The sequence below is a fragment of the Coffea arabica genome, chromosome 3c (assembly GCF_036785885.1).
Source record: "Coffea arabica cultivar ET-39 chromosome 3c, Coffea Arabica ET-39 HiFi, whole genome shotgun sequence".
NCBI lineage: Eukaryota > Viridiplantae > Streptophyta > Magnoliopsida > Gentianales > Rubiaceae > Coffea > Coffea arabica.
The window spans coordinates 9265324-9293135 of record NC_092314.1 but is presented as its reverse complement, the minus strand read 5'-3'; the positions used below and the strand labels follow the sequence as shown (position 1 = coordinate 9293135).

The following is a 27812-nucleotide window of genomic DNA, read 5'->3' as shown; positions in this document are numbered from 1 at the left end:
TCCTATATATATCTATTTTAATTTCACATGAACAGTACGTTCAGGAGAAATCAAATAGAGATATATTACATGCTATTCGTATTATTCAGGTGAAATCAAATAGATATATGCATTAGTTTTAAAAAAAGTTATTCGTATGCATGAATAATGAGGGATGAAAAAATTTATTTTGTAAAATATGAGGGACGAAACAATTCATTTTGTGAAATGTGAGGAACCAAAAAATTCATTTTGTGAAATGTGAGAGACTATGGATTGGATGATGTAAATTTTGATGTAACAATTTTGCCCTTAAAAAATGATCACGTGCAAGGCACGTGGTGGATTCCGACAATAAATTAGTCAGAAACCTAGATAAGGACTAGATTTGATTAATATGAATTTATAAGGGACGTAAAAATACATTTTAAAAAATGAGGGACGAAAAAAGTCATTTTGCAAAAAATGTGAGGAACGTTTTGAACGATTTTTCCTTTATTTTTCTAATAAAATTAACTAATTTTTCTTAAATTATGTGAAACAAATCAAAACCATCAAAGTGAGATGGAGGGAATATATTTAATAAGGCAATTTCTGTTTGTTTATCCTTGTTTTATTTTGCATTCATGAATATTTATTTGTTGAAAATTGCCCTGATGCTCTCTTAGTCCAACTTTTTTTTTTTTTACCATTTCAATTTTATCCTACAATGCCGCTGATTATGTAAATTTACTTCGACCATTTGAACTTTATACTCTACTTGGGGGAGGGTTGGGTTGGATGGTACGGGGGGAGGGAGTGTAAGCAAGAGGTTTCGGGTTCAAGTCCTCCTGCTTATACTAAAAAAAAATTAAAAAAAAAAAGAACTTTATACTCTACTTTATTACTTCTTAAATTGGTGAAAACGATCCTAATTAAGCCAAATATTTTAGTATTTACACTTCGATACTTCTTTTGATGAGTTTGAAATTGTCTTTGATCTTGAGTTATTTATTTGTCGAGTTGGATTTAAACAAATTTTTGTTATATCGGGACTCTAGTAGCTTGAAATTTTTTCATATAAAACTAAAGTTTGATGCCATTTGATTGACCTAAGATTTTTGTCAATTTTGGTACATTAACAAGCATTATATGTTTCTCATGCATGTTTCGCTTGATTTATTATTGACGAACCAAATTCGAAAAACATGTTAGCAAACCCCCTACGGGGCCCGACTAATTCCCTACGGTCCGGGAGAGGAGGCCCCACTCCACACCGAATACGTTAATAACGGGACTCGAACCCTGGATAAATCAGGAAGATCGCCATACCCTGAGAAAGAGGAACGGACCGCTCAAGCTATTTCGTGGGGACAAAAGACCGGCCACGTAAAGTGACAAGTTTTTTTGTGGGAGGCAGGGGTTGAACCCTGGCCTCCAGCATCACTCTATTGAGTGATGACCACCGGACCAAATAGGGGTTCACATTGTTAAGCCACTATGGTGAAGAAACGTCTCTGCTTAAGCAGCACTTCGGAACAAGGTAAAGACTGAGTCAAAGTGAGGCCATAGTAATTTTCAAAAAATCAAGTGCAGCAAATCCACCAAAAAAAAATTTTTTTTTTCCTTGAAAGAAGGAAATCCACATTTAAAGCTGTATGCGGTCCCAAGCAGCTTTTTTTTTTTAAAAGGAATTTTCAACAATTAAATAGGTATTGTAATTTATTCAATCAATACATGAGTACAAAACCTATGATTTTGATGGACTGAAACTCAAACACAGCCCTTTTACAAGAAATTAGTATCAGTCTCACTCCAAATTCTGCAAGAAGTTTCTGAAATTGTTATGTGAAGTTCCATTTTCCTTCACAGCCTCAATCGCCATACAGCTCCATTTAGCAGAATTTCTTCTTATTTCTTCCCCTCGTTCATCACCTCCCATCACAATATCCAAGCACCTCCTGATCTCTGCTCTTTCCACCACACCTTCTTCATTAGCTTTTGCTCTCACCCCAATACCCCAAACTTCCTCTATCATCTTTGCATTCGTTGTCTGATCAGAAAAATGTGGGCATCCCACAATTGGAACCCCAGCAACAATACTCTCCAGTGTTGAATTCCACCCACAGTGTGTGAGAAAACACCCTATTGACCTGTGACAGAGCACCTCCATTTGTGAACACCATGGCACTATCATTCCCTCTTCACTTGAAATATTTTCTACCACTGCCTTTACTTCTTCTTCCTGTTCGTTATCTGCTCGTAACACGAGCAAATAAGACCTTCCAGCTTCCTTTAATCCATGCAAAATCTCCATCTTTTCTTCTTTCTTTAAACTCAAAAGGCTTCCGAATGATGCATAAACCACTGAACTTTCTGGCTTTGAGTCCAACCATTGAAGATAGTCATTTTCCGGGATGTCAAATAAGTTGCCACCAACAGATTTATCAGATGAATCGTAGCCATCACAAAAGGCTGATGGAATCAAAGGTCCAATTGGGATCAAATTCATTCCATCAACAGCTTTGATTGATGCTTCTTCTAACTCGTTAAAAGTATTGACCAGTACACAAGCTGTAGACTCTTGTTCTAAGATCTTAATATGTTCGTGAAAAGAAGGAACTACAGAAGGAAATAATGGATCATTCGGAAAGAAAAAGGTCGGCAAATCCTCCTTTTGAAACAAGGAAAGGTCAGGCAATTTTATGGAAATTGAAGAGTAATCAACTTCACGAACTCCATCATAAATTCCATCATGGCTATTGAAGTACCTGTGATATAAGGCAAACGAGGTGGCACACTGGATAACTAAAAAAGCCGAAGGAACATTCATCTCACTCGCCAATTCTGCCACCCAAGGCAGCAAAATAGTGTAGATTGCAAAGGTCACCGGTCGGCCCTCGTTTGATGAGGCTTGGATCAACTTGGTAAGGTCTTTAGAACCGAAACACTTAACATCTGATAAAAAGCACGCGAAGTCGCGGTTTTTCATAGATTTTTCATCATCATAGCCATCGGAAAAGGATGCAAAGGAGAGGCCATTAGAGGCTGGACGGTTTTTAATGCGGCTAAGGCCATAAACCGTGGTGGCAAAGGTGACTTGTGCACCAGCTCTTGCTAAGTTTTTGGCTAGCTGAAGAGTAGGGTTGATATGGCCTTGGGCTGGTATGGCAGTGACGAGAAAGTGCTGGTGCTTGATGTCCATGGTTGATGCTCAATTGTTTTTCTTCTGAGTACATAATCTATACTTATATTATATAACGATTGAAGAGTTTAGTAGTTTAGTACCCTATCCTCCACATTCCACACAAGTAGCAGCACCAGCAAGGCCAAAAAAAATCTCACCCCTCGTAGTACGCAAAAAGTTGAGGCGGAGAGGAGAACCCTTTCCTTCCTTCACTAGCTGCAATAACATCTTCCGACATGCATGGTGCTGGTAGGACCAACACAAGGAATCCACTGCTACTGCTTGGACTTTAATTATGAGCCTAAGGTTGACTCACGCATATATACCACCGGCAAAGGCAGGTAAGATGCTTAATTTGTGGGGTAAAAAACTTTTTTCAAACGGTTTATATTTGTGTGTGTGTATATATATATATATTGTGCGCGCGCGCGCAAGTAAAATTAAAGTACAGAACCCTTACCTGCCTTTGCCGGTGGTATAGATGCATGAGTCAACCTTAGGCTCATAATTAAAGTCCAAGCAGTAGCAGCAGTGGATTCCTTGTGTTGGTCCTGCCACTACTATGCATGCCGGAAGATGTTATCGCAGCTAGTGAAGGAAGGAAAGGGTTCTCCTCTCCGCCACAACTTTTTTAGTACGTGGGGTGAGATTTTTTTTGGCCTTGCTGGTGCTGCTATTTGTGTGGCTATAACGAATGTGCAATATGGCATGTCTGATGGCAGGATGGCAAGGAAAATAGACAAAGCAAAGAATTAATGCAACAAAAGCATTGAATTAATAGATAGATAAATGATGCAGCTAAAACTAAAATACTATAAAATGGAAAGAAACATTGTGATGATTGAAACTAAGAAATAAGGAATAATTTACCAGGCAGAAGCTTCAATAGGGAAGATGCAGTAGAATAACAAAAGACAACAGTGAGATTGAGGTCCAGTATAAGAAAGAAAAAGCTCAGGTAGGAGCCGAAGTGGAGGGAAATAAGTAAAATAATTATAGCTAATAAAAGGAGGTACTTATTGGGAGTAGGGATCCAACGGACAGGAAGGTGGGAGCATTAAAATTAAGGATGATAAATGGTGATAACATGATCTATGCACCAAGCAAACATGTGGGTATATTTAAGGGTTAATTACATTTACCTCTCCTGAGGTTTGATCATATTACCAATCAATCTCTATAATTTGCTCAAATAACGGTCTCATCCTTTGAATTATTAAATATTTAACAAAAACCCCTTTAATGCCGAAAATGCCCTTATTGAGGCCATGTTGCATTAAAAAAAGAACATATTTTTATTTTATTAACCTTGAAGCAATCCAAAAAATAGAAAAAAGTTTTTGCTTATTATTTTATAAAAACCATATCTTTGCTTCCATAAATAGTTTTGAATCAATAATTATTTTAAATCTTAAAAATAAATATTAAAAATTAGATAAATTGAAAGAAAAATAAAAAAAGAAGAAATTATTTTAATTCCTGAAGTATGGTTCAAATTGAGAAAAACATACCTTGTGCTTTCCGTAACATGTCTTGAACTACAAATTCGAACCATACTTGAGGATTTAAAATAATTGCTTCTTTTTTATTTTTCTTTCAATTTATCTAATTTTTAATATTCATTTTTAAGATTTAAAATAATTATTGATTCAAAACTATTTATGGAAGCAAAGATATGGTTTTTATAAAATAATAAGCAAAAACTTTTTTCTATTTTTATGGATTGCTTCATAATTCATAAAATAAAAATATGTTCTTTTTTAATGCAACATGGCCTCAATAAGGGCATTTTCGGTATTAAGGGGGTTTTTGTTAAATGTTTGATCATTCAAAAAGTGGGACCGTTATTTGGACAAATTATAAAGATTGATTGGTAATATGATCAAACTTCAGGGGAGGTAAATGTAATTAATCCTATATTTAATGTAGATTGGATGGTGAAATGAGCTGATGTGAAAAGAATGAAGAAAAATAGTGACAATGTAACTGATGGAATAACACGTGGCCATAAAGTAATCTAAATAGTAAATAGGCACGTGGGCACATTAAATGAAGATTGGATAGTTGAAGAATTAGATGTAAGGGACAGTCAAAGAAAAGAAATATAGTGGAGAATATAAAATTGCAAATATAACATATATAAACTAAGGCTTTCTAACAATTCGATATTATAAATTGAGAGATCATATATTTGTATTTATCGATTGAATAATCGTTTTTCAAATCAATAAATATTGGATCGATTCATTTGTAAATAAATGTCATTGGAAGCAATAATACTTGCATTAACTTTTTCAAAATTAATAAGATTCGACAATTTAAAAATAACACAATTTTGAATAGTCCGTTGGTTTACTGATATGAAAAATTAATAATACTTGATTCAACAGCATACATGAATAAATATTTATTTACTGATTAAACAACTCTTACTCCAAATCAACCAATAGCACATTGACTCATGTATAAGGAAAATTTAAATTATGATTATCTGACCTGAATAACACTCATTATATGTTAATTCGAAGTGGCACAATTGATTTATATGTGTTAGATACACACAAGATTTTTGTTCATTCGTATATATTAGATATACATATGATTTTCATTTATTTGTGTTAATACAAAGCAGCATAATTGATTCATATTGATTAGATACACATAGAATTTGTATTGTTCTGTTTATATTAGATGCACACAGAATTTGTATTGATTTGCATATTTTTTTAGAAAATCAATATTTTTGTTAATATATGCATTTTGGAGAAAGTTAATAAATATAAAAGAGTAGAGAAAATTATATTTTAAAGAAAGTTAATAAATAAGCGAATAAATATAAAAGAGCAGGAAAAATTATAAACATAAAAATGGATCCTTTTTTAAATCACAAAAAAATGCACACAAAGAAAATGGCGGAAGATAGCAATTGCAGGAGTACAAGATAGAAGAAACATTTTTAAATGATAAAAACGCACACAAAGAAAACGATCGAAGATAACAATTGCAGCGGTGGAAGATAGAAGAAACAAAAGGACAAAATCGATTGCAAAATTACAAAGGAACCAAGAGAAAAGGGCACAATCGAAATAAGGCAACAAAAACAAAAATGAGGAAAAGCGCAACAGCAGCCAAAGCGGCTGCAGGGAACTTGGCAAAGGGCAAAAAAGGACGAAACGAGCTGCGGAATCACATCGAAACCGGCACAATCAACTGTAGCTGAAGCCTCGGGGCTTTATGCAGTTTAGATGTACATATTAGCAGAGTAGTATTTGCAATTTGCGAAGTGTAATAATTGCAGACATCATACATATCATATTAGAAATTAGTTTTTTTTTTTTATATACATTTTTTCAGGCGTACTGCTTTAATTATCATGGTGGCATCCTAATATGCATTCTAGACTATATTGAAGCCAGACCTGATTAGCTAAAAAACCTTGCAACACAAGCACCAGTAGAATTTTAGTTCTTTTACTCAACCCTTGTGCATCAGGAATCTGCGGAACCATTTACTGGTTTATAACAACATTTCTTCTAACATTGGGTTCATGAATTTGGCAGATTTCTTTGAAGGCAAGGGCAAGAGATGTCTGCAAGTCCTTTGAAAGCATTGAGCCTATTAGCTCTGAGAGGATGAGAACTTTTTGAGTTTGACAATACAACTAGTCGAATATTATATTTTGTTTCTTGTTCTGTGAATGTATCTATTAGTTTCTTTCGTGTTTATTTTTCGGGTCAAAATTTTAGTTTATAACTTTTTTTAAAGCGTGATTGGAACTTTTATGAGACTAGAATTATGTCCGGAATAGCTAATGCTAAATCAAGTAACAAGACTTGGAAAATTGTATATTGGCATGCCATTTTTCATGCTATATCCAACTTGGACCAAAATTGTTGTTTTGGTCTCTTAGTTTGGACCAAAGCTATACCCAGTTTGAAAATCCTTACTTATATAAAAAATAGTGAGGTCATCCAAGTAGTTTAAATAGTTAGTATGTGTGTGTATTTGTGAAAGTATATTAGTGTGTATTGTAATGTGTTTGTATGTGTAAAAATAGCGTATTTCAAAAGAGTTTAAGAAGTGAGTGTGTGTTTGTGTTTGTGAGTTTTTTAGTGTGTGAAAATATGTCTATCTATGTGAAAATGTGTTTATGTGTGTGAAAATGTTTTTTTATATGTGAAAATGTATTTGAGAGAGTTTACGTATCAAAATATATTAATTAATATATTGGGTCATGAGTTTAAGATGACCCAATATAACCCAATCTCAAGTTGGACGGGTTAGGTGTAACCCATTTAAAAAAAATCCAATATCAATCTGTCCAAAATCCGCCAAACCAGCCCAATTGCCAGGTATACTTATATACAATGGGAGAGGTTCCTTTTTTGGTATAAACAATTCGTGATACTTAATGTTATACCAAAAATACCCTTTAAAATTTGTTTTCAAACTACTCAAATTTCTCCTTTTTTCTATCATGATTTAACTCTTAAGTACAACTCCTCACCTCCTGTCTTTTTCTCTGCCATGATTTTAAATATAATAGCTTCCTATATAAAAAAGAATAGTATTTATAGATTTCTAAAAACAAAAATATATACATACTCTAACATGATGATTTTACAGATAATAACTTAATGTAAAAAAAGAATAATTAATTATATATTTTTATAATAAGCACACACACGTAGAGTGTACCAATAGCACTAGTGGTTAATGACTCTTGGGGATGAAGCAAACTTATATTCGAACTTCTGTTAAATGACTTTTGTGTGTCTTAATGACTTTTGTGCTTAAATTTGTGAGTTGTTTTTGGAAGTCAAGTAAATTCTTAATTGGAACTTATATGTGCCTTGGCTTCATTCACTTGATTCTGCTGCTGCCCCAATGAATTGCCGCTTTACTCCATAATCCAAAATTTCCCCAATGCATGACTGGAACATATAGCATGTACATAAAAGGGGCCAAGAAGGTATTTAATGTGGAAAAGTGCTACTCCCTCCGTCCCACTTTGATAGTCTTGTTTTTCTTTTTCGTCTGTCCCAAATTGTAGTCCACTTTCCCATTAAGAAATATAGTAATCTTTCAAATTATCTAAAATATCCTTATTAAATATCTTGTTATTAATACATTGTTATTAAATACTAACCCATTATATTGAATACATTGAGCTTTTCCAATACTAACCCATTAGCTGTAACTGATATTAATTGCCACTCTTCGTGATTAGCATAAGGGTATTTTAGGAAATTATTAATCTAAATTTATGTTTCCAACCAAATTAATTACACTTTCTTAATCTGTGTAAAAAAAAATCAAGACTAACAAAACGGGACGGAGGGAGTATTATATACCAACCAACTAAACACTGAAGCAAACAATTATGTGATGTTGAATGGTCATTATTTATTTCGATATCAATCTAGTTTCTTCCCAAAGATAAAAAAGACAAAACCGTCAAATGCTTGCGTACGTTGATTGGCCACTCAAAGTTAACATGTTCAGTCCAAGTCTTGTAAGAAAGTTCCGAAATGTGTGAAGATCCATTTTGACAAGCATATTTATTGCTTCCTCCATCCTTTGACAGTTTTATTTTTCATTTTCATCCATCTCAAATTATAACCCCTCCGTCGCAATTTGATAGTCCTGTTTTTCTTTTTCGTCTATCCCAAATTATAATCCACCATCCAATTGAAAAATATAGTTATCTTTTAATTTATCTAAAATACCTTTATTCAATATAGGTTGTTATTAGTATAAATTACCCTATTTAATGTAGATTATTTCTTGACCATTAATTCAAATTCCTATAAACCATCAATTCAAGTTTTCATGAATAATTAATATAAAGTTGTACTCTATTTAATATAAGGGTATTTTAGAAAAATAGCAACCTAAATTTATTTTTCCAACAAAGTTAACCACTTTTTTCTTAAACTGTGTGAAAGAAAAACTAGAACTATCAAAATGGGATAGAGGGAGCAGTTCACTTTTCAATTAAAGAATATAGTTAATTTTAACTTCTCTAGAATATCCTTATTTATTGTGCTTCATTATCAGTGAAATTAACTTACCTTATTCATTAATTGTTTTGATATATGTCTTGAATGGTGTGACTTTTCATCAATACTGTTGTTGCAATTAATGTAAAGTATACTAATAATATTAATGTAACGATATTTTAGGAAGACATTGGACTAGATTTACTCTTTCAATAAAGTTAACTAATTTTTTTTAAATTGTGTGAAAAAAAAATCAAAACCATCATAGTGCTATGGAGGGAATATATTTAATAGGGCAACTTCTGTTTGTTTATCCTTGTTTTATTTTGCACTCATCAATATTTATTTGTTGAAAATTGCCCTGATGCTCTCTTAGTCCGACTTTTTTTTTTGACAATTTCAATTTTATCCTACAATGCCGCTGATTATGTAATTTTACTTCGACCATTTGAACTTTACACTCTTCTTTATTACTCCTTAAATTGGTGAAAACGATCCTAATTAAGCCAAATATTTACTATTTACACTTCGATACTTCTTTGACGAGTTTGAAATTGTCTTTAATCTTGAGTTATTCATTTGTTGAGTCGGATTTAAACAAATTATTGTTATATCGGGACTCTTGTAGCTTGAAATTTTTTCATATAAAACTAAAGTTTGATGCCATTTTATTGACCTCAGATTTTTGTCAATTTTGGTACTTTAACAAGCATTATATATTTCTCATGCATGTTTCGCTTGATTTATCATTGACGAACCAAATTCGAAGAACATGTTAGCAAATTAAGCTCAATTCAAATATTGAATATGTTAATTCATTTTGCAACTCAATCTTCATAACCCCTATTAGTGCACGTTTACATTATTGTTAAGCCACTATGGCGAAGAAACGTCTGTGCTTACGTAGCACTTCGAAACACGGAAAAGACTGAGTCAAAGGGAGGCCATTGCAATTGTCAAAAAGTCAAGCTTCTTTTTTTTTTTTTTGGTTGAAAGAAGGAAATCCACATTTAAAGCTGTATGCGGTCCCAAGCAGCTTTTTTTTTTTTTTTTTTTTTAAAGGTGTTTTCAACAATTAAATAGGTATTGTAATTTATTCAATCATCAATACATGATTACAAAAACCTATGATTTTGATGGACTGAAACTCAAACACAGCCCTTTTACAAGAAATTAGTATCAGTCTCACTCCAAATTCTGCAAGAAGTTTCTGAAATTGTTATGTGAAGATCCATTTTCCTTCACAGCCTCAATCGCCATACAGCTCCATTTAGCAGAATTTCTTCTTATTTCTTCCCCTCGTTCATCACCTCCCATCACAATATCCAAGCACCTCCTGATCTCTGCTCTTTCCACCACACCTTCTTCATTAGCTTTTGCTCTCACCCCAATACCCCAAACTTCCTCGATCAACTTTGCATTCGTTGTCTGATCAGATAAATGTGGACATCCCACAATTGGAACCCCAGCAACAATACTCTCCAGTGTTGAATTCCACCCACAGTGTGTGAGAAAACACCCTATTGACCTGTGACAGAGTACCTCCATTTGTGAACACCATGGCACTATCATCCCCTCTTCACTTGATATATTTTCTACCACTGCCTTTACGTCTTCTTCCTGTTCGTTATCTGCTCGTAACACGAGCAAATAAGACCTTCCAGCTTCCTTTAATCCATGCAAAATCTCCATCTTTTCTTGTTTCTTTAAACTCAAAAGGCTTCCGAATGATGCATAAACCACTGACCTTTCTGGCTTTGAGTCCAACCATTGAAGACAGTCATTTTCCGGGATGTCAAATAAGTTGCCACCAACAGATTTGTCAGATGAATCGTAGCCATCACAAAAGGCCGATGGAATCAGAGGTCCAATTGGGATCAAATTCATTCCATGAACAGCTTTGATTGATGCTTCTTCTAACTCGTTAAAAGTGTTGACAAGCACACAAGCTTCTGAGTCTTGCTCTAAGATCTTAATATTTTCATGAACAAATGGAACTATAGAAGCAAATAATGGATCATTCGGTAAGAGAAAGGTCGGCAAATCCTCCTTTTGCAACAAGGGAAGGTCAGGCAATTTTATGGAAATTGAAGAGCAATCAACTTCACGAACTCCATCATAAATTCCATCATGGCTATTGAAGTACCTGTGGTATATGGCAAACGAGGTGGCACACTGGATAGCCAAAAGCGCCGAATGAATATTCATTTCACTGGCCACTTCTGCCACCCAAGGCAGCAACACAGTGTAGATTAAGAAGGTCACTGGTCGGCCTTCATTGGATGAACATTGGATCAACTTGGTAAGGTCTTTAGAACCGTAACACTTAACATCTGATAAATAACGCCCGGGATTGCGGTTTTTCATAGGTTCTTCATCGTCATAGCCATCCGAAAAGGATGCAAAGGAGAGACCAATAGAGGCTGGAGGGTTTTTAATGCACCTAAGGCCATAAACTGTGGTGGCAAAGGTGACTTGTGCACCGGCTCTTGCCAAGTTTTTTGCTAGCTGAAGAGTAGGGTTGATGTGGCCTTGGGCTGGTAGAGCAGTGATGAGAAAGTGCTGGTGCTTGATGTTCATGGTGGATGCTCAATTATTTCCTAATCTTTTGCGCGTATTGGTTATTGACTGATGAGGAGATTGCAAAGCTTATATTCAAACTTGTGTAAATGACTTTTACGCTTCAATTTGTGAGTTGTGTTTGGAAGTATGCATCTTGACTAGCTTCGTTCACTTGATGCTTTTCTCCATAAACCACATTTTCCACAATTCATGATTGGAACGTGTAACATAAAATAAAAGGGGCCAACTACGTTTCAAACGTTAAAAAGTATACTATATACCAACCAACCAATCACTGAAGTATACTATCTTTCTAATCTTCACAAAAAATAAGACAAGTTCGCCTAATTCTTTACCTACTCGACTGACTTCATTGACGAACATATTTTCTGTGGCATCAATAAAACATATTTTCTATCCTTTGCATTATTTGGATAGAACTAGTCAGTGCGTGTCAAGTTGCATAAGCCATCAAGTTCAACTTCTTGGATTAATTTGTAATTTATGAGAAAAAATAAGCCAAAAAAAGAACGAGAATATGCTTTTGCTATTTATGATCCACTAGGTGTTCATTTTTAGTTGGCTTTTTTCTGACAAACACAAGGAGTGAACACTATTGAGACCTCCGAGAAATGGACTATGGAGATTTCTTTTCATTGGTTTTACTTACATTGTTAACAATTGAACTTGAATCGGACATATTTATGAGTTTAGTGTACAATACCTAAGGAATTAAAGTTTATGGTGGAAAGTGGAATAAGTCCTTTTACAAATGTGGAATTGTTAAAACGGCTAATTTTTCTTATGATATATTAACAATGGGATTCTAATGGCAAGAATATGTGAGCTTAGGGTGCAATATTCAAAAATTAAAGTTTAAGATGCAAGGTGAGTATGAGGCACAATGTTAGGGGTACAAATTTAAAATAGTCCTATAATTTTACTAATCAGCTGTTACCTAAGTTGTTATTGCACTCACCTGTTGTCTAATTGGTTAAATAAAAAAGCTTCAACTTTTCTGATGTGAAGAAGGTGCTCGAGCGATTGGATTAGGAACAACATAAATCTTCGATAAATTACAAATAAATCCCTTATGATTTCATTTATTATCACATGACTCCTCTAACATTTTAAACCCCCAATAATTTCATATAAAGTGGAAACTTAATGAAAAATAACCTATATAGCGTCGTAAGTTGAAATACAAGTAATATTCTTATTTAAATGCTAAATCAAATGATGACTTAATCACCTTATATAAAATCACATAGGAATTATGCAGATAAATGCAAAAACTAAAAAGGGGTGTAATGGATGTTTATGCAAACCAGAATGGGGTTAAGCAGATATTATGATCTTATCACATAGACTTTTGGAGCATCTCTCGTACAACTGCTGTAATTAATTGTGCATTTCATCTATTTTTTACTTTACATAAAACCATAGGAGAGTTATATGACTATTTTGAAACCTTAAAGGGGTTATCTGGCATTATGCACCACTATGGGGGTTATATGTAAGTTACCCTAAATCTTTTCCCTTTTTCATCGGTCTTGGTAAGTGATTTAAATAATTCTTGGAAACATAATTCAATTTGATCATGTAAGACGCGACCAATACAACAGAAAGCTGAGCAATAAATTCAATTGGCATGTTAGTCGTGACAAATGACAAAAGGTTCAATTGATGATCACTTCATAAACTCAGACTCAAAATCACCATATCCTTGTCTCCTTACTCTAATTTCTGCAAGAAGTTTCTGAAATTGTTATGTGAAGATCCATTTTCCTTCACAGCCTCAATCGCCATACATCTCCATTTAGCAGAATTTCTTCTTATTTCTTCCCCTTTTTCACCACCTCCCATCACAGTATCCAAGCACCTCCTGATCTCTGCTCTTTCCACCACCCCTTCTTCATTAGCTTTTGCTCGCACCCCAATACCCCAAACTTCCTCAATCAGCTTTGCATTTGTTGTCTGATCAGATAAATGTGGACATCCCACAATTGGCACCCCAGCAACAATACTCTCTAACGTTGAATTCCATCCACAATGAGTGATAAAGCACCCTATTGACCTGTGACAGAGCACCTCCAATTGTGAACACCATGGCACTATCATCCCCTCTTCACTTGATACATTTTCTATCATTGCCTTCACTTCTTCCTCTTCGTTATCTGATTGTAACACGAGCAGATAAGCCCTTCCTGCTTCCTCTAATCCATGCAAAATCTCTATCTTTTCTGCTTTCTTTAATGTCACAAGGCTTCCAAATGATACATAAACCACAGACCTTTCAGGCTTTGGGTCCAACCATTGGAGAAAGCCTTTTGAGGGGGTGTCAAATAAGTCGCCACCGACAGATTTATCAGTCAAATCGTTGCGATCAGAAAAAGCTGAAGGAATCAAAGGTCCAATTGGGATCAGATTCATACCATCAACAGCTTTGATTGATGATTCTTCCAACTCGTTAAAAGTATTGACTAGTACACAAGGTTTAGAGTCTTGCTCTAAGATCTTTATATGTTCATGAAAAAAAGGGACTGTAAAAGCGAAGAACTGATCATTAGGTAAGAGAAAGGTGGGCAAATCCTCCTTTTCGAACAAGGGAAGATCAGGCAATTTGATGGAAATTGAAGAACACTCAACTTCACGAACTCCATCATAAAAACCATCATGGCTATTGAAGTACCTGTGATAGATGGCAAATGTGGTGGCACTTTGGATAGCTAAGAAAGCCGATGGAATATGCATCTCGCACGCCACTTCTGCCACCCAAGGCAGCATAACTGTGTAGATTAAGAAGGTAACTGGACGACCCTCCTTGGATGTAGTTTGGATCAACTTGGTAAGGTCTTTATAACCGAAACGCTTTGTATCAGATGAAAAGCTCGTGAAATCGCGGTTTTTCTGAGACTTTTCATCATCATATCCATCGGAGAAGGATGCAAAGGAGAGACAACCAGAGGCTGGAAGGTTTCTAATGCGGCTAAATCCATAAACCGTGGTGGCAAAGGTGACTTGGGCACCTGTTCGTGCAAGGTTTTTAGCTAGCTGAAGAGTAGGATTGATGTGGCCTTGAGATGGTAGAGCAGTGATGAGAAAGTGCTGGTGCTCCATGTTCTTGTGGATGCTTAATGGATAATTTTCTAAACTTCAGAGTGTGTTAGTTAATGACTCATCGGAGATAGCAAACCTTATATTACTGGTGTTTGACTTTGTGCTTCCAATTGTATTCCTGTTTTTAAAGTTTTAATTCTATTCTTAGTAAGGCCAATCCAATTTATCTGATGTTGACAATGAACAGTAAGTTTAATAACTTCAAACAAGCTAATACAGTGCAGGCAGTAGAGACGAACCAGAGGACAGCAGAGTCCTGTTGGACCGCTCCATGTGAAAGGCAGCTGATAATTGATTCTTCTGGGGCCATATTCAAGGACTTGGGAGCTGCTGGCGTAGGGCTGTTTGCTGGGCTCATGATAGTGACAAGTGGGTTCATCTTTGTTCATGATCATGAAGGTCAGTTCAGCTTTGGTAGAGCACGTAAAATTCCGGGAGTACAAAGGCCAGCAGTTGTTCAAAGCTATACAAGGTCTAAATATTGATTCTGAATTTCCCACTGTGCTTGCTATTTTGAACGTGGTTCAAAGTCCCTTTGAAAAAAAAAAAAAAAACACGGTTCAAAGTCATGTTCGAGCTCGTAACGTTCATAGGTTAGACGAGAAACTAATTTATCATGTAAATTTTTAATCAAATGGGCATATAACATGTCGTCTTTGTTATAACCTTTTTTTTTTTTTTAGGAAACCATCCGATTGACCACTAAACTATTTTCTTTGCACTCTTTTGACCCCTCAATAATGTAGTCTCGCAAATAAGCCCTCAATAAAAAAAAGTGTCACGTTTAAGGATTTCAGTCAAATTTAGTCATTAGTGCCGACAGAACAAGGGATAAAGTGTATAGAAGGCCTTTAAATTACTTCCATTGTCAACTTTTGGTCCCTAATCTAAATTTTGTTTCAAAGTAGCTGTTGAACATTAAAGAAATGTATACTTTCAGTCTTTTCAGCCATTTTAGTTGTAAATGCAGTTGGAACCAAGGGTCCTTTTCTTTTTAACCATTTAATATAGCCATTGGATCAAAATTAGAAAGGATATGCTGAAGAATGCACTTCGTTAATCCCCTTATGATTTAATACTTTACCATATAACCCCCTTATATTTTTTAAAATATACACATAACCCCTCTATGGTTACTAAATAATTTTCAATTTTATATAGGAGTATTTTTAACTTTTAGTTGACTCTGTTATAGAATGCAAATTCCGTTACTTTGACACTTTAATCCAAACTATGAGGAGGTTATACATAAGTTTTGAAACCATAGGGAGGTTATGTAAAAAATCACTAAACCACGGGAGGGTAAAGTGTAATTTGCCCTTAAAAATTTAAACAATTTAGGAGGTGGATGATAATATTTAAATTTTGGGTTAATAACAAAAAAGCTTTATGTGGTATACTTAATACACAGAAAAGCCTCCCGTAGTTTCAAAACATACAAAATGACATATCATGTTTTGAATTAAATTGTAAACTAACAGAATTCGTTAAACTTAACGGAATCTGGTAAACTTAACGGAAAACTTAACGGAACTCGGTAAATTTAACAATAAATTTAATGGAATCCGGTAAGCATAACGTCCAAAACCGTCATTTTCGTTAAATTTAACGAATTCTGTTAGTTTACAATTTAGTTCAAAACATGAGTTATCGTTTTGTATGTTTTGAAATCACGGGGGACTTTTTTGTGCATTAGATATACCACAAAGGGGCTTTTTGTTTTTAACATTTAAATTTTATTGTGGACCCACACCTCTATTTTATGTGTTTATCTTGTACCTTGAAAATTTTCAACTTTTCTGAGTGAAGAAGCTGCTTGAGGGGAGGGATGGGATGCAGAATAACATAAATCTTTCCAATTCTTCATCGTTCATGCACAACTTTTATATTATATAATATATACATATATATATATATATATATATATATATATAACTGATTCTTGGAGCCATTTTAATACAATTTGTTTACATAATACAGTAAGACATATCCAAGGATAAGCAATACATATAACTGACAATTTGATGAAGGGTCCAAAACTTGAACTATGATCACTTCAGGAACTGAGACTCAGAGGCAGACCTCCTACAAGAAACTAATTAATATCACCATCCTCACTTTCTGAAATTGTTGTATGAAGATCCATTTTCCTTCACAGCCTCCATTACCATACCTCTCCATTTAGCAACATTTTTTCTCATTTCTTCCCCTTTTTCATCACCTCCCATCACAATGTCCAAGCACCTCCTGATCTCTCCTCTCTCCACCACCCCTTCTTCATTAGCTTTTGCTCTCACCCCAATACCCCAAACCTCCTCAATCAGCTTTGCATTTGTTGTCTGATCAGATAAATGTGGGCATCCCACAATTGGCACCCCTGCAACAATGCTCTCCAATTCCACCCACAGTGCGTGATAAAGCACCCTATTGAGCTGTGACAAAGTACCACCATCTGTGAACCCCAAGGCACTATTATTCCTTCTTCATTTGATATGTTTTCTATCACTGCCTTTACTTGTTCCTCTTCATCATCCGAAAATCTGATTACCGTCAAATATGGTCTTCCGGCTTCTTTTAATCCGTGCAAAATTTCTATCTTTCCTCTTTCTTTAACGCCACAAAGCTTCCAATTGATACATAAACCACAGACTTTTCTGGCTTTGAGTCCAACCATTGGACACAGTCCTTTTCCGGGATGTCAAATAAGTTCCCACCAAAAGATTTATCAGTGGGATCATTGCCATCAGAAAAGGCGGAAGGAATCAAAGGTCCAATTGGGATCACATTCGTACTGTCAACAACTTTGATTGACGCTTCTTCTAACTCGTTAAAAGTATTGACTAGTACACAAGGTTTACAGTCTTGCTCTAAGATCTTTATATGTTCATGGAAAAAAGCACCTGTAAAAGAAAAGAACTGATCATTAGGTAAGAGAAAGGTGGGCAAATCCCCCTTTTCAAACAAGGAAAGATCAGCCAATTTTATGGGCAATTGAAAGGTTCTGATCACCTTGACGAACTCTATCATACATACCATCTTGGCAAATGAAGTAGCTGTGATAGATGGCAAATGAGGTGGCACACTGGATAGCTACGAAAGCCGAAGGAATATGCATCTCATGCCCCACTTCTGCCACCCAGGGCAACATAACTGTGTAGATCAAGAAGGTAACTGGTCGACCCTCGTTGGATGAAGTTGGTGAGGTCTCGAGAACCGAAAAGCTGTAGATCAGATAAAAAGCCCACAAAATCGCCTTTTTTTTCTGGAATCCTCATCGTGACTGGCTGGAAGCTTTTTAATGCGGCTGAAGCCATATTCTGTGGTTGCAAAAGTGACTTGTGCACCTGTTCGGGCAAGGTTTTTAGCTAGCTGAAGATCAGGGTTGATGTGGCTTTGGGATGGTAGAGCCGTGATGAGAAAGTGTTGCTGCTTGATGGCCATGGCGAGATTGCAAAGCTTGTATTACTATTACTTTGAGTTGAAGGTACATGCTTCAATTTATAAAGTTGGAACGGCATAAATCTTGGCATTTGATCCGTGTAGCGGTGAAGTTGCAGAAAGAGCCAAGAGTCATGATAACAATTTTAATTTCATTGAACTGTAACTGCCAATTTTATAATTTTTATCAGAAGGAGACAAAAAATTCATATGATCTTGACTCATGACAACAATTCAATTTAATTATAACTAAATCTGGCAAATGTGATAATTCTTGAATTGAAAGAAAAATTAAACACAAAATGCAGCCAAATTAAGGGGAATTAAACCTAAAAAAGGAAAAGAATTAAGTTGTGTGATCCATATTTGAAGTGATAGTCGTTGACTTTTAAACAAATACTGTCCAAAGGAGGGATAGAAAGTGAGCAATATGAACTACCACACCATAACATGGACTAGGAGCCTCACAAGTTCTAGTTCAAACCTATTTGTCTTATAAATGAATCCAGATATGGTATAAAGAAGTATGAGTGTGCTGTAAAAGAAATATAAAATAGTTATTTTAGAAGTATGAGTGTGCTGTAAAAGAAATATAAAATAGTTATTCTGTTCTCAACTGGTTTGAACCAGAACTTATGAGGTCCACAATCCCTGTATTACAATAATTATGATGTCAAAAGGAATTTAAGGTACAAAATTGGAGTAAGCAAAAAAAAAAAAACTTAATTAAATTTGCATAGAATTAAGGCAAATTTCCCCAAGACCCAGCTCATCCGGTAGGGCCATTAGCCAGGGATGAAGTAACCATAATATGGCCAAAAAAAAAAAAACTTTATGGACTCAATGTACAATATTTTGATATCTAATTTGAAAATAATGCCCCCTTGAGCTAGAATCTTTAAATAATAAATCATGCCATTACCACGCTGATTATACCAAAAAAAGCAAGTACCATAATTATGATAAAACTCTTTTATGCCATATATAATTGAAATTAAGTGAACTATACCTTACAAAAAAATATATGTAGAGTAACTTACACATAATCAAATTGTGGTTTCACCTATTGCTATATGGTTTTTCTAACATTTCAAAATACTTATTTTACCCCTTGCGGTTTCATGTAAAGTGAAAATTTGATGGAAAATAGCCTTTGAAGGCAATAAAGAGATGCAAGCTATACTTCAAAAAAGAAAATTAATTAAATAATTGTTGACATCTTTCAAAAATCAATCATTACTGATAGATGTATGAGAGATAAAAAAGATAATTTTTATTAAAAAATTAAAATTCACTGCAGCAAGACGAACGCATAAAAAGGACAACCTAGATTGATCTATATTCAACTCGGTGCAAGAAGCGTAGAAGAAGTGGACTTTTCAGAGGAGGAAACACGACTTCAAGGCAAACAAATATTAAGGTCCGAAGGCGTGATATTTTGGATATCTGCTAAAGCACGCATTTGAAATTTGGAAACAAAAAGGAAGTCGGTAACAAGGAATCCGACTAGGAAACGGATTAATCCCACTTGGATGTATAAATATATCCTTACAGACTTGCTAGAATTTCTTACATCAGAGTCTAACCTTCAGAAAATTAATTTCCAAGCACATACATATGGTTCTTAATGGTGGTGGTGATTGTGCGGCGCTGTTGTATCATGTACGGTGATGATGTCGATGAATAAAATCCTTTGCCTCGCTCTGCCTGCATTCCTCCACCTTCAGTAGGCGACATCCACGGACCAACAACAACCATCTTCACCTCCAGAACTGTTTGATGATTGGCTTGGAATGCAGCCTTTCTGGTGGTGATGGCCATGGAGATTATTGTCGGTCTTGGGATGTCAGCCAGTTGAGGGTGGTCGGATGGAGTTGGAGCTCAGCAAGGAGATCAGAAAACCCTTTTCGGATTCTCGACAAAAAAACTCTGGCTTCGAAGACGACAAGGAAAGGGATATCAAAACTTGTTATGATCTTGTAAGTTTCCTGTTCTTTACATGATTTTCTTTTGCTCTTTTCCTTTCTTTTGTTGATTTGGTTTAGTTAGTTACTTTATTAGAGTTTCAACTGTTTGTTGGGTTCTCTGTTAACTAATCAAGTCTTGATTTAATAAGTTCTATTCTATGTTTATGACATTCATGTACTATTTCCACTAGGCAAAGAATCAGTTTATTTATTAATTTTTTGGCTTTCGGTAGAACATGCTATAGATTTGCTCTGATAAGTTTTAGCATGAAGTTTGTGAATATTCTGGCCATAACTATTCGATCAAGTTCTTGAAGCTGGGACGAAGGTTTTGGTCGTCATGTAAAGAGGATGATAATGCAGCCAAGAATGATGCAAGAGACATGCAAGGTTTCCAAGTATTAAATCTTTTGATCATAATGAATGCCTTTGCCACTAGGAGAAGGAACACTTGAGATCCTCGGTGACATGTTTTTCTATGCCAATTTAATGTCACCTATAGTATTGCGCCAAGTGTCCCGTTATTATTTACACTTTAATTTTCTAATAATTCAACTTGGTTTGGTTTAACATAAGTGTAAATAATAACAGGACACTTGACACAATATTATAGGTGGCATTGAATTGGAATAGAAAACATGTCACCGAGGATCCAAGTGGTCAAAATGACTCTTCACACATTTCAGAACTTTCTTACAAGACTTGGACTAAAAATGTTAACTTTGAGTGGCCAATCAACGTACGCAAGCATTTGACGGTTCAGTCTTATCTTTGGGAAGAAACAATAAGATGGCCATTCAACGTCACATAATTGTTTGCTTCAGTGTTTGGTTGGCTGGTATATCGTAACACTTTTCAACATTAAATACCTTCTTGGCCCCTTTTATATATATGCTACGTGTTCCAGTCATTCAGCATTGGGGAAATTTTGGATTATGGAGTAAAGCGGCAATTCACTAGGGCAGGAGCAGAATCAAGTGAATAAAGCCAAGGTACAATGGTACATATGATAGATTTCCAACTAAGAATTTGCTTGACTTCCAAACACAACCCACAAATTGAAGCACAAAAGTCATTAACACGAGTTTGACTGTAAGTTTGCCTTTTCCTCAAGAGTGCTATTGGTACACTCTACGTGTGTATTCTAAAAATATATAATTAATTATTCTTTTTTACATTAAGTTATTATCTGTAAAATCATGTTAGAGCATGTATATTTTTTTGTTTTTAGAAATCTATAAATACTATTCTTTTTTATTTAGGAAGTTATTATATTAAAAATTATGGTAGAGAAAGAGACAGGGCGTGAGCAGTTGTACTTAAAGAATCAAATCATGATAGAAAAAAAAAAGATAGAATTTGAGTAGTTTGAAAACAAATTTTAAAAGGTATTTTTGGTATAACATTATATGACATAAATTATTTATACCAAAAAAGGAACCTCTCCCATTGTATATAAGTATAGATTATGTACTCAGAAGAAAAACAATTGGGCATCAACCATGGACATCAAGCACCAGCACTTTCTCGTCACTGCCATACCAGCCCAAGGCCACATCAACCCTACTCTTCAGCTAGCCAAAAACTTAGCAAGAGCTGGTGCACAAGTCACCTTTGCCACCACGGTTTATGGCCTTAGCCGCATTAAAAACCCTCCAGCCTCTAATGGTCTCTCCTTTGCATCCTTTTCGGATGGCTATGATGATGAAAAATCTATGAAAAACCGCGACTTCGCGTGCTTTTTATCAGATGTTAAGTGTTTCGGTTCTAAAGACCTTACCAAGTTGATCCAAGCCTCATCAAACGAGGGCCGACCGGTGACCTTTGCAATCTACACTATTTTGCTGCCTTGGGTGGCAGAATTGGCGAGTGAGATGAATGTTCCTTCGGCTTTTTTAGTTATCCAGTGTGCCACCTCGTTTGCCTTATATCACAGGTACTTCAATAGCCATGATGGAATTTATGATGGAGTTCGTGAAGTTGATTACTCTTCAATTTCCATAAAATTGCCTGACCTTTCCTTGTTTCAAAAGGAGGATTTGCCGACCTTTTTCTTTCCGAATGATCCATTATTTCCTTCTGCAGTTCCTTCTTTTCATGAACATTTTAAGATCTTAGAACAAGAGTCTACAGCTTGTGTACTGGTCAATACTTTTAACGAGTTAGAAGAAGCATCAATCAAAGCTGTTGATGGAATGAATTTGATCCCAATTGGACCTTTGATTCCATCAGCCTTTTGTGATGGCTACGATTCATCTGATAAATCTGTTGGTGGCAACTTATTTGACATCCCGGAAAATGACTATCTTCAATGGTTGGACTCAAAGCCAGAAAGTTCAGTGGTTTATGCATCATTCGGAAGCCTTTTGAGTTTAAAGAAAGAAGAAAAGATGGAGATTTTGCATGGATTAAAGGAAGCTGGAAGGTCTTATTTGCTCGTGTTACGAGCAGATAACGAACAGGAAGAAGAAGTAAAGGCAGTGGTAGAAAATATTTCAAGTGAAGAGGGGATGATAGTGCCATGGTGTTCACAAATGGAGGTGCTCTGTCACAGGTCAATAGGGTGTTTTCTCACACACTGTGGGTGGAATTCAACACTGGAGAGTATAGTTGCTGGGGTTCCAATTGTGGGATGTCCACATTTTTCCTCTGTTTTCAGACTCGGACCGGACCGGCCGGTCGAACCGGTCGAACCGGGAACCGGCCAGGTAGCCGGTCCGAGTCACATTAGAAAACCGGAAATTTAAAATCCGGTCAAAGCCGGTCAAAAACCGGGTTTGACCGGGAAAAAACCGGTTTTTCCGGTTTAACAGTAATTTTTTTTAAAAAAAATTCAAACTTTTTAATATTATGTTTTGACCCCCTAAATTGTTAAAACTTATTGATATACCTCAAATATTTGATACTTTATAAATATTGTCCTAAAATTTGATGTTATTTTTCAATTAAATTCATAATTTTAATTCTAAACTTGTTAATATTTATTAAATAATATAAATTGCTACTTGATTGTTCTAATTTCTTTGTATTTTCTTGTTAAATATATTTGAAACATCAAATATATATGAATATGCCTTTATTAATATCAATATATTATTAGATATTATATATATAATATTTTAATTTTTAAATAATTTTTATTTATGACGTCATCCGGTTCGACCCCTATCGACCCCCGGTCGAACCCATTGACCCCTGACCCCTGACCTCGGCCGAGTCGCTATCCGGTCCGGTTCTGAAAACATAGCATTTTTCTGATCAGACAACGAATGCAAAGTTGATCGAGGAAGTTTGGGGTATTGGGGTGAGAGCAAAAGCCAATGAAGAAGGTGTGGTGGAAAGAGCAGAGATCAGGAGGTGCTTGGATACTGTGATGGGAGGTGGTGAAAAAGGGGAAGAAATGAGAAAAAATGTTGGTAAATGGAGAGGTATGGCGATGGAGGCTGTGAAGGAAAATGGATCTTCATACAACAATTTCATGAACTTCTTGCAGAATTTAGAGTGAGAATGATACTAATTTCTTGTAAAAGGGCTGTGTTTGAGTTTCAGTCCATCAAAATCATAGGTTTTGTAATCATGTATTGATTGACTAAATTACAATACCTATTTAATTGTTGAAAATTCCTTTAAAAAAAAAAAAGCTGCTTGGGACCGCATACAGCTTTAAATGTGGATTTCCTTCTTTCAAGGAAAAAAAAAATTTTTTGGTGGATTTGCTGCACTTGATTTTTTGAAAATTACTATGGCCTCACTTTGACTCAGTCTTTACCTTGTTCCGAAGTGCTGCTTAAGCAGAGACGTTTCTTCACCATAGTGGCTTAACAATGTGAACCCCTGTTTGGTCCAGTGATCATCACTCTATTGAGTGATGCTGGAGGTCAGGGTTCAACCCCTGTCTCCTACAAAAAAATTTGTCATCTTACATGACCGGTCTTCTGTGCCCACGAAATAGCTTGAGCGGTCCATTCCTCTTCCTCAGGGTATGGCGATATTCCTGATTTATCCAGGGTTCGAGTCCCGTTGTTAATGTGTTCGGCGTGGAGTAGGGCCTCCTTTCCCGGACCGTAGGGAATTAGTTGGGCCCTGTAACGTGTTCGGCGGTGGAGGCTGTGAAGGAAAATGGATCTTCATACAACAATTTCATGAACTTCTTGAGAAATTTGGAGTAAGGATGCCAATAATTCGTGTAGAAGCTGGAATTGAATAAACTATAGTGTACGTTTAATTGTTGAAAATTCCAGCCTCAATTCAATTTTTTTTTTTTTAAATTGCAGATGGAATTTCTTGCACTTATATTTCTTGGCATCTCTTTCATTCAGTCTTTGTTGGTTTTTTTTTTTTTTGGAGGAATTTCATTCACTCTTTTTCAACAAAGCATGATTTTTTGCCCTTTTTGGTCGGTCCTTTTCCTTATCCCGAGGTGGTATGTAAGCACTGACGTTTCCTTCATCAAAGTCTCTCAACGATGTAATCTTGTACCCATGGGTATTGGGAAGGCAAATTTGGGTCGATCCAATCTACTACATCATGTGGCACAAAACAAATTCTGTCATGTCAAAAAATTAAAGAGGTCCCCTTAGATTAGTCTTTAGATTGGTCTCTGATTCAATCTGACGATGATTTTTTGAGTGTCTAATTTAATTGTGTGTTTTTTTTATCTATGAAAAAAAAATTAAAAATGTGCAAAATTTGTTTCGGGTGTATCCTAAGTGTTTGCCGGTTGAGAATAGTAGTGTAATCTTGCACTAAAAAGGCTGAGAATGAAGTTGAAATAGTTTAATTATTTAAATTGAACTTTAATTTAATAAATTCTATTTTTCATTAGATAATCTCATTAAACATAAAAATATTAATTAATTTTTTATTAAAATTTCAAACTAGTCAAGTTTGACTTACTAAAAATTTATTTGAGCGTGGCGCAACAAATAAAGAAACAATTTCAAACTCAGCAAAACTAAGCAAACAAAATTTAAACACCGAGAGTGTTAAGCTTGAGTAAAATTGTTCACACCTAGTTGAAAATGTCATAGTGTACGATAAAATCCAAATGGTTGTTATGGATCACAAGGACTAAAATGTAAACAGTCAAGAGCCTGAGGGATAATATTGTAATTCATTAAGTTCATTAGAATAAGGGTGTAACTACCATGCATGCAGACGGCAGGGAAGTCGTTAAAAGGGTATAACTACCCATGCATGCAGACAAAACCAATTTGTCTGCAGGAAAGCACCGCCTATATATGATGGGTTGGTTAGCAGTAGTAGGCACGGATTTTGTATGACTCATTCTCTCAAACTTGAATAATATTCTCTCTCTCAAATTCTCCCTCCGTTCCCAACTACTCCTTCTTATCTTCCTTCTAGCTCTAGTCTTAACAGTGGTATCAGAGCCTGCGATCCTTGGATTGCAGGCTTCGCCCACTCAAACCTTCTTTGAACCTTCTTTCGCAATAGTAATCCGCAGCTGAATCCGCCATGGCCGAGGGCACTCGCTTGAAAACTCTCGAAGAACAGATACGCAAGCAAGAGACTCGATTGCAGGGATTCATCGATTCCACGCAAGAGGCGTTAAAAATTATGGAGGATAAATTTGAGTCGCATTCTGCAAAAATGGAGTCCAACTCAACGGAGATCAGAAGTTGCATGACGGCTATTGTGGCTCAGCTCAACCAGATGAAGTCCAGCCATAATGACCGTGGCATCCTCGCAACACCTACAGGGTCCGCTGAACGAGGTTTGACCTCTGGTGGTGGAAGGCGAGGGGAAGGCGAGTTAGGGCAGGGGGAGAGGCTCGACAGAAGTCCTTTCTTTCCGGGGACTCCAAGGCTAGAGTTTCCCCATTTTGAAGGACGGAACCTGAGGGAGTGGGTTAGGAAGGCAGAAAAATTTTTTCAGGTCTACCAAATACCTGCGAGTCAGATGATGAACATAGCTGAGCTCCACTTGGCTGGGAAAGCAGATGTTTGGTTTCAAAGTTTCAAAATAGGACGGCGGACGATACAGTGGGAGGATTTCAGTGAGGACTTGTGTCGAAGATTTGGTGAGCTTGGGGGACCAGATGTAGTGGCGGAGTTCAACAAATTGCAGCTGACCTCTACCGTCATTGATTACCAGGAAAAGTTTGAGGAGCTAAGAGCGTTGGTTTTGGCCAAAAATCCAGGTTTGAGCGAACCTTATTTTATTTCAAGTTTCCTGAGTGGATTACCTGAGGAAATCAGGTCAATGGTCAAGGTTCATAAGCCTGCCACCCTACAAGAGGCATTTGAAGTTTCCAGGAGTCAGGAAATCGCGATGGAGGCTCTGGTCAGGAAGTACAAGTCCATGACTAGGGGAGGAGCATCATCCGTACCATCCACGGGAGGAGGAGGACAGAAGCAGGCGGGTCTTCCATACACGGGAGAACAGCTAGCTAAGAAAGCCTATCCTACCAACTCAAATAGCTCAAATACCAATTCCACATTCAAGAAGATATCCCCCAGCGAGTTCCAATATAGGAGAGAACACAACCTTTGCTTCAAATGTGGAGACAAGTTTGGCCCCGGCCACACTTGCAGAAACAAGGGAATACACATGATCTTGACCGAGGAGATGGAGGTTGATTCGGGCGAGAGTGAGGGAGAAGAGATCATTCAGTATAGTGGGAAAAAAGAGGAGCGCAGCATGCATACTTCTGGAAAAAAACCAGACTCCGAAATAGAATTCACCATTCACAGCCTGTCTGACAACATGCTGACTAGTGGCACTATCAAATTGCAAGGGGAAAGCCGTGGATGTCGAATAAATATATTATTGGATGGGGGAAGCACACACTGTTTCATCAAGAGAGCCACTGCAGAAAAATTTTTGGGGGATGTTCAGGCTCACAGTCCCTTCAAAGTCACCATTGCTGATGGAAAGGAACTCATCTGTACTAGTTGGATCCCGGAATGGAGGTGGACTGTACAAGGCCATTCTTTCACTCATGCTGCGTTCATTCTAGACCTGGAGCCATATGATCTCATTCTAGGCGTGGACTGGATGAAGAAGTATAGCCCCCTCACTTTTGACTTCAAGGAGCTCAATCTCTCTTTTGACTATGAGGGGGAACGGGTAGTGCTACAAGGAAACAGCCGAGATGATGCAGTCACTTTGAGTAGGGGAGATTCCGGACCTGTTAGGAGTAGGAATAGAAGGAAGAGGCTGCTTAAACAATTCGACAGGATCAGCTCCCACTCCACTCAGGTAACTACATTACAAACTTCTATTGACCAATTACTTGTTGACTATAGTGATGTATTTGGAGAGCCTAAACAGTTGCCCCCTTCTAGAGCATATGATCACCAAATACCCCTCCAACCTGATGCTAAGCCTTTTAAAATACCACCCTACAGATACCCTCACGCACAGAAAACTGAAATAGAGAAACAAGTGAAAGACATGCTCCACAGTGGAATCATTAAACCGAGTCACAGCCCTTTCGCCTCACCCGTTCTACTGGTCAAGAAAAAAGATGGGACTTGGAGGTTTTGCATTGATTACAGACAGTTAAATAGCCTTACCATCAAAGATAAGTTCCCAATTCCTATTATAGATGATCTG

At 36.3% G+C, this 27812-nt stretch overlaps 4 protein-coding genes and 1 pseudogene across 4 annotated transcripts; 1 reads left to right on the top strand and 4 right to left on the bottom strand.

The window, feature by feature from the left end:
* Positions 1-1652: 1652 nt before the first annotated feature.
* Positions 1653-3263, bottom strand: LOC113734534 (UDP-glycosyltransferase 75C1-like). Its single transcript, XM_027261123.2, has one exon. The coding sequence runs from the start codon at positions 3161-3163 to the stop codon at positions 1769-1771; it is 1395 nt and encodes a 464-aa protein (XP_027116924.1). The 5' UTR covers positions 3164-3263; the 3' UTR covers positions 1653-1768.
* Positions 3264-10212: 6949 nt separating this feature from the next.
* On the bottom strand, positions 10213-11884 carry LOC113734533 (UDP-glycosyltransferase 75C1-like). Its single transcript, XM_027261121.2, has one exon. The coding sequence runs from the start codon at positions 11725-11727 to the stop codon at positions 10333-10335; it is 1395 nt and encodes a 464-aa protein (XP_027116922.1). The 5' UTR covers positions 11728-11884; the 3' UTR covers positions 10213-10332.
* Positions 11885-13282: 1398 nt separating this feature from the next.
* On the bottom strand, positions 13283-14888 carry LOC113734535 (UDP-glycosyltransferase 75C1-like). Its single transcript, XM_027261124.2, has one exon. It carries the CDS (start codon positions 14827-14829, stop codon positions 13444-13446), a length of 1386 nt encoding a protein of 461 aa, XP_027116925.1. The 5' UTR covers positions 14830-14888; the 3' UTR covers positions 13283-13443.
* A 1884-nt stretch (positions 14889-16772) lies between these two features.
* LOC113733746 (UDP-glycosyltransferase 75C1-like) lies at positions 16773-18395 on the bottom strand (annotated as a pseudogene).
* Positions 18396-21627: 3232 nt separating this feature from the next.
* Positions 21628-24527, top strand: LOC113734532 (UDP-glycosyltransferase 75C1-like). Its single transcript, XM_027261120.2, has 2 exons — positions 21628-22885; positions 23482-24527. Exons 1-2 carry the CDS (start codon positions 21737-21739, stop codon positions 23737-23739), a joined length of 1407 nt encoding a protein of 468 aa, XP_027116921.1. The 5' UTR covers positions 21628-21736; the 3' UTR covers positions 23740-24527.
* Positions 24528-27812: the final 3285 nt, after the last annotated feature.

Coding starts and splice junctions, on each gene's coding strand:
- LOC113734534 (XM_027261123.2), bottom strand. CDS start 3,163: ATGGACATCAAGCACCAGCACTTTCTCGTCACTGCCATACCAGCCCAA.
- LOC113734533 (XM_027261121.2), bottom strand. CDS start 11,727: ATGAACATCAAGCACCAGCACTTTCTCATCACTGCTCTACCAGCCCAA.
- LOC113734535 (XM_027261124.2), bottom strand. CDS start 14,829: ATGGAGCACCAGCACTTTCTCATCACTGCTCTACCATCTCAAGGCCAC.
- LOC113734532 (XM_027261120.2), top strand. CDS start 21,737: ATGGACATCAAGCACCAGCACTTTCTCGTCACTGCCATACCAGCCCAA. Junction 22,886..23,481: donor GATGTCCACATTTTTCCTCT/GTTTTCAGACTC, acceptor CTGAAAACATAG/CATTTTTCTGATCAGACAAC.